The following is a 12,033-nucleotide window of genomic DNA, read 5'->3' on the forward strand; positions in this document are numbered from 1 at the left end:
TTGCGGATATTTTTCTACAAACTTTTCACGTAAACGTTTTCGGAAAAGGGTTCTGTGTATTTCTAATTTAGTGATCTGTAGGTATGTGCATCTGTCTAGTTGCTACAACTGGGCTGGTCGCTGCATGCGATGCTTGCGAATCAGTTCCCGGCTGCAAAAAGTCTTGTCTATTATTCCCAGAGTAGTTGTTTGTATCTGAAGTATGATCAGTCTGGGGCCGAGCTGGACCACATTCCAGAAATGTATGATTAGAATTAAGATTAAGGTTATCCGAGGCTTGATTTATTCTTCTCATTTTTTATAATGGTTCCATTTTATACCTGCTGGCAGGTGGGTTAACAACCGCTTCTTACATGAAGTACAGACGCCAGCCGGAGAGCCGCCCAATCTGGTTCAGTCGCTGCCGGGTTTAGATTTCCAGTTTTTGGTTCGCGAGCAGTATTTTATTTCCCGCCTACCCTGTATATCTACAGAGCGTTCCCCTATCCGCCACCCGGTGACGCGTCCGATGGGAGAACGGATTGAAAACCCCACGGGAGTTATTTTATTTTATTTTATTTTTATTTCACTTTTTTTATTTTATTTTATTTTATTTTATTTTATATTTTATTTTATTTTATTTTATTTTATTTTATTTTATTTTATTTTATTTTATTTTATTTTATTTTATTTTATTTTATTTTATTTTATTTTATTTTTATTTTATTTTTGTTTCATTTAATTTCACATTATTTTAGTTTATTTGATTTTGTTTTACTTATTATTTATGATTTATTTATTATAATTATACCTTTTAAATCAACGGTTACCCGTAGCAAGCTTAAGTCGTTCGAAAATTACCGTATTTACTACCTCTTGGGCGTATACGCAACTTCTAGTATCCTCTTTGGAGGTAATCGCATTTGCTTAACGAAGATGAAATGCCGCTGTCTACATTAAGGCAAATACTTGGTAAAGCTGGCGAAAATGTTCAGCTGTGTGCGCTTACATGGCACGTTGTTAAGTTTTAATCACCTGTGTGCAGCGAAAACGGCGAGCTTTATTATTGCTGTGGCGCCTCCTTGTGGTGTTGGGAAAGTGCTGTGGAGGCACGTGTAAGTATGAAAGCGAAGGCAAAAGCCCATAGGCCCAGTATATGCGCTGATACTTAAGTGTATGAGTGAAACCATATATGCAGGGAATTGTAAATGTATGCGCGTAGTTGTGTATATTTATATCCTACGCTCGGTGTGCTTGCCATCATTACACGCTTTTTAATTTCTCAACCATCATATGCGTTTAACGTTAAAGAGCTCATTTACTTGCGCTTGTTTGCGGCGCGGTCGTTGATTCTTTGGTTGCCCTCGTAGCCGGTCACTTACATGCACACATATACACATGTATGTATGCATAAATTTAACTCTTTGGCTACCGTTGCCTGTCTTATATGCCAATCAGACATTTTATATGAGGTTAATGTACCGGCTTCTGGGCGTTGTTTTGCATGCGCGCACGCATTCATAAATGTTTATACAACGGGCACAGCGAGAATGGTAAATAATGTATGGGTACGTATGATCCTTTTCACATAAATATTTATATAGTGGGACGATGGCAGTGTACGTTTAATTTTTGTTTAAAATTATTCGTGCATATATCTATGGAAATCCTTTTCTGAAAATAGTACTCCTGTAAAATTTTACGTGGGGTATTTCCTGTCTTATTTACAAAGGGATTGGTCATGCTTTTGGAAAGGTGGCATATGAAATTTTTAATTCTAAAGCAACAAATCAAAGCCATGAAACTGCGCATACACTTTTTAAATAACGTAATTTACTTCCATCACTAAGAGGTGCTAGTCGCAACAGGCTATTGAATTTCCAAGTTGTGATATTAATTTTCCGTTTTTACTTGCGAAACCGGTAAATAAATGCAAAAAATGCGTTGGATATGCCAACTCACGAGTTGCAACATAAATACTGCAATTTTTTTTTTAGAAACAAGAAAAGTAGGTAATTTTGGAAAAGTGCGAGGACGGTGCTTTGCGTGGGATAAAAAAATGATATCCTTATGAAAACCAAGATATGAACTAATGCATCGAACGCAATTTTTTACAATTGTATTTTGCAGTGTACTAAAAATGCCATAGAACCAAAGAGAGTATTTCATGCAAAGGCCGCTAGAACCTAATGGGTGTGTGCCGTGAGTACACAGGCTCGAATCTCCGTGAATGAAACACCGAATCATAGAAAATGTTGGCTCAGTATCAGCTCGGCAGGAAATGGCAAGTGCTAGAGCATTTCTGCCATGAAAAAAAGCTCATCACAAAAAGCAAACATCGGCTGTTCAGAGTCGGCAAGAAACTGTTTTCTTTTCTTTGTGTTGAGGTGGCACAAAGCATTGAAAGCCGAAAAGTGTGAGACCTGCCTTTCGGCGCACCCAATAAATACCCACTTCACCTCCGTTTACTTCTCACCGCGGGACAACCCTGAAGTATCACTTCATTTACTCGCGCATTTGTTATGCAGAGAAAATGCGTAACACCGTCATGGAAAAAAATGATCAAAAACCAACGTGAATTTGAGCCACTTCAAACTCAAAAGTGAAAAGTCTAGAAATAAGTTCCCCAAAACTTGTCAATGCAACCTTGATCAATAAGTTCGCGGAATATATTAAGAAAAATCAAAATATAAGTTTACGCCGCAAAAGAGATATTATCGCCTTCATATTACGCTCCATCAACTGCAATGAACTTACACCAGCGTTTAATCCAGCTGTCGAAACTCCATTCGTTAAAGCCATCAGAGCCGTCTTCGAGCTTTCCATGATTTACTTTCGGTTGTTGAAACACGTTCCCCAGTTTTTTGTAGATTTACTCAAAACGAAATCATTTAGAATGGTGGTATGATGAAATAAAGTAAAACTAAATAAAGGTTTTATCGAAAAAGTGATTGTCTATTGCTAGTTTAGCAATAAGACCCTTCGCTATAGGTAGCGGATCTTAATGTCGTACATTCGAGGGACAAATTCGCATAAATGGGTCTAAATTTCATTAAAGGAGGGATTACTTTGATCTCCAGAGCAGAAAGCACTTGTGATTTGTCTCCACAGACCAGAGGATTCAATTTTTGTGACACAAAGTACTGGAGCGGCATCAAGTTACCGATATCGATGGCCAAGGAATGTCATCGCTGCACGAGATGACAAAGCTCATCTCTCTCATCTCTCATCTTCTTACTTCTGATCTCATCTTCTTCTTACTTCTCATCTCATCTCATCTCATCTCATCTCATCTCATCTCATCTCATCTCATCTCATCTCATCTCATCTCATCTCATCTCATCTCATCTCATCTCATCTCATCTCATCTCATCTCATCTCATCTCATCTCATCTCATCTCATCTCATCTCATCTCATCTCATCTCATCTCATCTCATCTCATCTCATCTCATCTCATCTCATCTCATCTCATCTCATCTCATCTCATCTCATCTCATCTCATCTCATCTCATCTCATCTCATCTCATCTCATCTCATCTCATCTCATCTCATCTCATCTCATCTCATCTCATCTCATCTCATCTCATCTCATCTCATCTCATCTCATCTCATCTCATCTCATCTCATCTCATCTCATCTCATCTCATCTCATCTCATCTCATCTCATCTCATCTCATCTCATCTCATCTCATCTCATCTCATCTCATCTCATCTCATCTCATCTCATCTCATCTCATCTCATCTCATCTCATCTCATCTCATCTCATCTCATCTCATCTCATCTCATCTCATCTCATCTCATCTCATCTCATCTCATCTCATCTCATCTCATCTCATCTCATCTCATCTCATCTCATCTCATCTCATCTCATCTCACCTCACCTCACCTCACCTCACCTCACCTCACCTCACCTCATCTCATCTCATCTCATCTCATCTCATCTTATCTCATCTCATCTCATCTCATCTCATCTCATCTCATCTCATCTCATCTCATCTCATCTCATCTCATCTCATCTCATCTTTTCTCATCTTCCTTGGCGAAATGCCAGGTCGCGTCATTCTATTGAGTTTGTGGGATCGATACCATTCATCCCAGGTCAGAAAGGGTTTTGCCGTTGGAGGTCATAGAAAGTGAGAGCACCTGCTTACGTAGGTCTGGAAAAATACAGCACTACCAAAAATTTATACCAAACAGTGAGTTTTTCGGAGTCTTCGATGAGCCTAATTTGTATTTTCTTTGCTATCCAGTGATTTGGGTTGTTTATGAAGCCATCCAAAGAGAAAGGAGCCTCCTGAAATCAGCATTGGTTTTTATAATAAATTGTAGGTATGTTTGTATAACAAAAGCATAAACGTGGATTTATCTCTATATAAAATACGCTCAAAAATTAAAATATTTATATGCGTGCACACGCAAACATATTTGGACACATACATTCGTACACGTATTTTTCACGCCATGTGAAATTCTATCGCACTTCCGGTAGCCATAAAGCAAAATGCTGATTTCCCAGCAACGTGTGACTTAACAAGTATAAAGGCTGACGTGTGCGTTTGCGAATGCGTGAAGCGCCTGGAGTGGGTGCACACACTTTAATACTCAGGGCGTGGGAATATATCCGTGTGCGTATTTTAATGCACCAAAATATTTCTTTTCCCTCTCCTTAAAAACTGTTGCTGCTGTATTTAGCTATTATTGTTGTTGGGCTTGTTTGAGCTTTTAGTTTTTTTATTCTGTTTCCTTTGGCTTAACCTTTTGTTCACTGACATGACTGTGCTAGCCTGTCAACGCTGACGCTGAGCTGAAAAGAATTCAATTACAAGACAGCAAGGAACCTAATTCTGCGCGATAGGAGGGCCACTCTCACATAATAGAAGAAAGCAACTATAAATTTGATTGAGCAAAAAGTAGGAGGCATAATAAAAACAGGATCTCACGTATTATTTTCGCAGATTTCTGACGTCATTCAGCTGTGCTCGAACAAAACTGGCACCATTGTATTGAACAGCTTCCGCTGCACTCTTTTTCATCGAAATACTTGAATATTTAAGTGAGATACTTTGAGTGGAATGTGCGTGAATGGGAGGATCTCTGCATGCCATTAGGAAATACAAAAGGTGTGTAGCACTAAAGAATTTTGAATGATAATAATGTCGAATGACATTAATTCGTTGTTTAGAAGCGCCTTGAGCTTGAATTCTAAGAAACTGTATTGGATTTTTCACCTGAGGTCACTTGAGGTTCAATAGTAATTTGACTGGTTTTTGTAGGAAATACAGCGTGGGTCAACTGAAGTCTAAATAGAGTTGCACTTAAATGCTCACAGAGTGGCATTTGGCGTATCCTCAATAAAGACGCAGATCCATGTACACAGCTGGTACTGAACAGTCGCTCAACTTCTGCAGTTGTGGGTAATATAAATACCTGAGGGTATGCGGATGAGCCAGTAAGAAGAGACCAACAAGAATAGCGCAAAAGTCAGTGTCTAATGCACAAACATGGCCAGAGGACAAGCTTATCCTATAGCTTTTTCCACCGCAATTGCAGTAATGAGTAGAAGGCAAAGGGAAAATTTTTAATTTGAAAATTATCCAATAAATTAATTTTAATTCCTGAAAGGTCAGGGTGCGGCAAACATTCAACACATACATAGTAAATTTTTTGTTAAGAAAGTGCCAGAAAAACTAGAGAAAAAAATTGTGGTATTCCATTTAGACAATATAGTTTAAGGGGTTAGGGGTAGTCAGAGGACCGTAAATAATGATTTTCCTACATTTTTTTTGCTAGTCAATTGCGCTATTTTACAAAACTAAAACCATAGCACTAATGCATCATGTTTCGACTTGACCCTAGCAAAATATCAAAGAAACAAAATTAATAATTGTAAAAGTTATCGCTGTTTGTGTGGAGCGCTTTTCTCCAGAAGTCCCTTGCGGTGATCATCACAAATTCTTAGAGGCTCATCTAAAATCAAACGAACAACAGAAATTAGTTTTATTAATAGATAAACTTGATCCTTATAGCCCCTTTTTTTTAAAATTCACAAAATGGTGGCCTCAGGAAATACTTTTTAGATATTCGAGAAAAAAACCGACAATAATAGAAATTAAAAAACAAAAACCTTCGATCAGCACGAGTCTTTTATGTTTTTCAAAAGTAGTATAAATTTTATTGAAACCTACCAAGCGGTTTTTGAGTTACAGTGATCACCAGTTTAAAGAACATAGTTTTGAGAAAAACGCATTTACAGTTTTGCGAACGCTCCGGAGCGCCCGAGCGCCCTTTGTTAATTGTTGAATAACTCGAAAAGTGTTTGTCGGGTTCATGCCAAATTTTCACACAATATTTTTAAGATTTTATACTTTAAGGAAATGTAAAAAAATTAAATTTTTTGAAAATTCTGACTACCCCTAACCCCTTAAATATATCACTTAGTGAAAAGAGAAAGTCAAGTTTGGGAAAGTTTATGCTAAGGGTTACAGTTAGCCTCTTGGCTATGTTATAGGTAAAGTTACTGTATGGAGGAAGCATTTTTTGAGTAATATTTTGAAGAAGGTTTTCTAAAAATAAAAGCATTTCATTTTTGGAATGAAATTTACACTCAAACGGGTCAACATATAAGAATAAGGATATGTTTGAAATTTTAAAACTCTTACGGAAAATTTATACTTAAGGACATTTGTATTCTCTGTTCGGAATTCCAATTCAAATTCTTGCCAGAAGACTGAATAGAGAATACCAAAAAAACTTCTGGGTGGTGCGTAATGTTTGAGGAAGTAGATTTTCTGCAAAATACCAGATTTGTGGACCGCTTTAATTCATTGTGATCCAATTGGCCATTAAATGCAGCTGATTTGGCTCCAGCTAACCTTTTTCTGTTCCTAAACTCAAATTACTTCTTCGAAGCTTTCTTTTCCAGTCGTTAGAATATATAAATATTTATAAGAAAGTTTTCAGCGAGTACTGAAGTTGATTAAACCAAAATGTTTTTCAAAAATATTTGGATGAGTGAAATATTCATGAGCATAAATGTAAATATCGGAAGGGGCCTTCTTGTAAAGCGATACAATAAATTTCATTCATTTAATATTTTTCGTTGCGGTTTTTTTTTTTTTTGAATATTCGAAAGTATTTTCTCTATGGTCTGCCGGATTTTTGATATTTTTATTAAAAAATTTTATAAACATAATGAAAATGGGGCATTTCTGACGTAAAACGCATACTTTTTTAAAATGTCGTAAGTTGCAAAATTTTTCGAAATTCAAACATCCGGCTCGACAGACTATAACTGAAACTTAATTTTAGAAGAATTTTTTTACTTTGTACAGATCCATCATCATTTCAGGGAGAAATGATGCAAACCGTTGAACAAGTTTTTTTCATTGTACTTTGCGTCACGTGATTTTTATATACCAATTTTTGTAAAGAAAACTTAAAATACATTTTCTTATAAAGTTTAAGTGTAGTAAATAAGTGTAAAATTTTTTTGTATTGTATTATTTCTATTGTTATTCCTTCTAAAAACAGTTTTTCTTTTAGCGCACTTTTGGCGCTGCTGGACACATGTAACCCCTTAATAGTTTTCTATTAAGCTGGAGTGGAGTAGGCACAGTTATATTCGGCCCACGATTCGAAACTAGGCATATAAAACTATTTGGAGTGAAGCACCATCGTCTAGCACGGAGTGAATAATTAATATAATAATATATAATTAATATAATAATTACGCTAAAATTCAAGGTTTTATACAGGATTAGCATAGACTAATGTTTTCCAATTAAAATTCCCAAAAAAAATACGTCTTAAAGGTTGCATTAAACGATCTTACAGGCCATAATTCAAGTCCGCGCCTTACAATACATTTATGGATATACATTCGGTAAAAAAAATATCGGGAATTCTTCATTTAAAAAGCGCGCGTTACACATACGTCTAATTTTTTTTTAGCTGGAATGATGACCCAACTGGCCTGTATAGTGTGGCAGAGTGTAAGTGTCCTCTGTCAATTAGCTTGTTTTTGGCATTTAATTATATCAGTCAACCGCAGGTATGCTCTATGATTTTCACTCTGGATAAAAATATCAAACAAAGAATTTGTTTTAAATTTTATGTTTTGAACGGGATTTCGTGTGCCGAAGCGTTGGAAATGTTGCAGAAAGCCTATGGCAAGTGTGGTTTATCAAAAACAGCGGTCTACGAGTGGTATAAGGCTTTTACAGAGGGTCGAGAAGTCGTAGAAGACTTGCCCCGATCTGGTCACCCATCAACCTCTTGAATGCCCCACAAATCAATTCGCAATATTTTACACCATCAACTGAGCATGAGACGCATGGCTGCTCGACTCGTTCCAAGAGAGTTGAACTTCTTTCGAAAAATGCATCGGAAAAAGGAGGCCGAAGGGCAAGTGAATTCGGATCCAACGTTTATCTAGCGCATCATAACAGGTGATGAGACGTGGGTGTATGGGTTTGACATGAAAATTAGTCAACAGCCGGCTGAATGGCACAATCCACATGAGCCGAAACCCAATAGACCACGTCAAAGTCGAACAAAAGTGAAAGTCATGCTACTCGTTTTCTTTGATGATCATGGTGTTGTGCACTCAGAACTCATTCCAAATCGTCCTACGACAAATAGAGAATATTATTTGGAAGTTATATGACATTCGAGAGAGAGTTTTCGTAGGAAACAGCCCAATTTGTGGAAAGAAAACTCATAGTTCTTACACCAGGATAACGCACCGTCTCACAAGGCTCATATTGTGGACACTTTTTTGACCAAAAAATCGACAAGTATCCTCGAACAACCACCGTATTCACCGAATTTAGCCCCCTGAGACCTTTTTCTTTTCCCAAAACTTAAAGTGCCACTCTGCGTACGCTGCTTTAGGTCGATAGAGGCCATTAAGGAGAATTCGCTGGAGCTGAAGAAGATCTCTTCAAAGCGTTTAAAAGGTGCTTTGATGGCGTATGTGTATTGCTTCGAATGGAGTCTGTGTTGAAGGCTTTTAATGATTAAACAATTATTTTGCGTTTTACTGAACAATTCCCCTTACTTTTTTGACAGAATGTACTTCATCACGAGGCAAACCAGTTAGCAAAACTGTACATAAAATGCATAATTCTGCATTAGAGTAAAAAGGCACAACAAATGACAACTTGTCAGATTAATCAATATGAAATTATTTTTCGAATGGTGAATAAAATACTTGAGCAGCAACTTAAAACTCTTATTCTTGGCTTGTATGTTTATTACTCGTGAAAGTTCGTGGTAATCTCTCTTTATAAAACTGATGACATATAATTTTCTTCGAATATCGAAGTGGAAAATCAGTAACCAAAAATTTGCAAGCAGCGAAAAGATCTGACGGCCGCCGTAGCCGAATTGGTTGGTGCGTGACTACAATTCATGTTCAAATCTTCGGGTGTGAAACACCAAATAATAGAAAAAGTTTTTTCTAATATAATAGCGGCTATTACTAGGCAATATCAAGCTTTCTTGTGTACTGCTGCCGTGAAAAAGTCTTTCATAAAATACCATCTGCCATTCGGAGGAGATGTAATATAGTGGATCACTCGATTTTTAGGGAAAACATCAAGAAGCATACCACAAATTTGAGAAGGAGCTCGACCAAACAACCAATTATATATACCTATATGCAACAAAGGACATGAAATCAAACATAGGTGGGCACACTGCATTATAAATTTACTGCATTACAAATAGCAGTAAGCAGTAAAATTTTACTGATTACTGAAAAAAATTTGCATTACCAGTACACTTTTACTGATTACTGAAAAAAATTTGCATTACCAGTACACTTTTACTGATTACTGAAAAAAATTTGCATTACCAGTACACTTTTACTGATTACTGAAAAAAATTTGCATTACCAGTACACTTTTACTGATTACTGAAAAAAATTGCAGTAAAAATATTTTTTTACTGATTACTGAAAAAAATTTGCAGTAAAAATATCTTTTTACTGATTACTGAAAAAATTGCAGTAAAAATATTTTTTTACTGATTACTGAAAAAAATTTGCAGTAAAAATATTTTTTTACTGATTACTGAAAAAATTGCAGTAAAATTACTGTTAATATAATTTTATTTGCTATTAGCTATTAGCCTTTCTTAACACAAGCATTTCAAAATTTGCATCGCTGAGTTTTTGCCTTCTAGACTGATTTACAATTCCAGCGAATGAAAACAACCGTTCTACAGGTGCAGATGACGGTAATGGGGTATTATATTTTAAAAATACGTTTTTAATAGCCTGATATTTATTTAGGCAACTTGTTGTTTCTTCTCGTTCAGCCAGGTATAATAGCGTTTCTTGCAGATAATTTTCCGAGTCAGTGGAACCACATTGTATGCTAATATCTATTTAAGTAAATATATGCATAAAACAAATATTTAATTGAAAACCAAGTGTAAACAGTTTACCATTACTTTCATCCCCGAAGTCAAAAAATGTTTTTTGAGGTGGTTGAGGTAGAATACGAGTTTTGGTACAGGCTACTTTTCCATACTTGACCACATAAGTGTTGAACATTTTTTTAACTTCCTATTCTGTTTGCGTTTTAGCTGTTTCTAAAAGAGCTTTCACAAATCGCAACTTAATGTCAGGGATAGAAATAGCGGCAATAACAGCATCCCAAGCGTCAGGCTGAATCAGGAAGTACTTTTCAAATCTTTTAAGCAAAGCTTCATGCATTTTTTTGCTACTTTCGGTTAAATACTTCAAACTTTTAGGCTCCAAACGACGCATTTTTATACTTAAGGACACTATAGTGGGTATGAAATAACCAAAATACATGGTCTTTTCACCCTGAAGGAAATCGATTGCTTCTGCAATAGGTCTCATAAGCTTTACGTATTCCTCTAAGTACTCAAGCTCACCACTGAGAATGGTAGGAATTTTTAAACGGAAACACAATTCTGCTAAATTGGTTTTGTGCTCCAGTAACTTATTTACGGAATCATAAAGCGAGTTCCACCTTGTTATGCATGGAGTTATTAAATTCGCATTTATCACTCCATTAACTACTTCTGCAGATTTCGGTCTATTGCATTTATTCCAAAGTTGTGTGCATCTGTGCAGTAAGAAAATATGTAAATATAAAAAATTTCAATTAAATTGAAGGATTTTTTGCCTTTGGAAAGATCTTTTGTGAATATCTTTTATATCCTGACTTGAAGAATTCATAATTTTGTTGAAATCGGTTGAAGCCAAAAGATTTAGAGTGTGGCTCGCACAAGGAAAATGTTTCGACAGACGTGGAGTTACAGATCGAAATTGATAGCAAATAAAATTATATTAACAGTAATTTTACTGCAATTTTTTCAGTAATCAGTAAAAAAATATTTTTACTGCAAATTTTTTTCAGTAATCAGTAAAAAAATATTTTTACTGCAATTTTTTCAGTAATCAGTAAAAAGATATTTTTACTGCAAATTTTTTTCAGTAATCAGTAAAAAAATATTTTTACTGCAATTTTTTTCAGTAATCAGTAAAAGTGTACTGGTAATGCAAATTTTTTTCAGTAATCAGTAAAAGTGTACTGGTAATGCAAATTTTTTTCAGTAATCAGTAAAAGTGTACTGGTAATGCAAATTTTTTTCAGTAATCAGTAAAAGTTTACTGGTAATGAAAATTAAATTGCAATATCAGTAAAATATTATATTTACTGCATTCTTACTGTTACTGCAAAGTGCCCACCTATGAAATCAAATAAATACTCGCATCTCCAAAACGATTACTTTGCGCACCCACCTTTTTTGCTTATTTTAGCCTATAAAATTACCTCCGGAATGCTGCGAGCAATAGCTGACTCCACAAGATGCAATCTTAAATGAAACGAAGGAAGAGATGCGAGGGGTTTGCGAAATCACCGACGTAGTAAAAAAGATCATGGACAAGAGAAGACAATAATACCACCAACTGAAAAAAATTCAAGATGATCGGTTGGCAAGGATTGTAATGAAAAGTTCTCCAGGAGTACCACTAAAGCGTTGGTACGAGGGTTAGATGAATGGATATTTATAT

The 12,033-nt window shown here is 35.8% G+C and overlaps 1 protein-coding gene across 1 annotated transcript; it reads right to left on the minus strand.

Moving 5' to 3' along the window:
* Positions 1-10,080: 10,080 nt before the first annotated feature.
* On the minus strand, positions 10,081-11,282 carry LOC128868121 (uncharacterized). The gene is made up of 2 exons (XM_054109877.1): positions 10,431-11,282; positions 10,081-10,367 (listed from the first exon to the last, which is right to left on the minus strand). Exons 1-2 carry the CDS (start codon positions 10,537-10,539, stop codon positions 10,102-10,104), a joined length of 375 nt encoding a protein of 124 aa, XP_053965852.1. The 5' UTR covers positions 10,540-11,282; the 3' UTR covers positions 10,081-10,101.
* Positions 11,283-12,033: the final 751 nt, after the last annotated feature.

The sequence above is a fragment of the Anastrepha ludens genome, chromosome 6 (assembly GCF_028408465.1).
Source record: "Anastrepha ludens isolate Willacy chromosome 6, idAnaLude1.1, whole genome shotgun sequence".
Classification (NCBI taxonomy): Eukaryota; Metazoa; Arthropoda; class Insecta; order Diptera; family Tephritidae; genus Anastrepha; species Anastrepha ludens.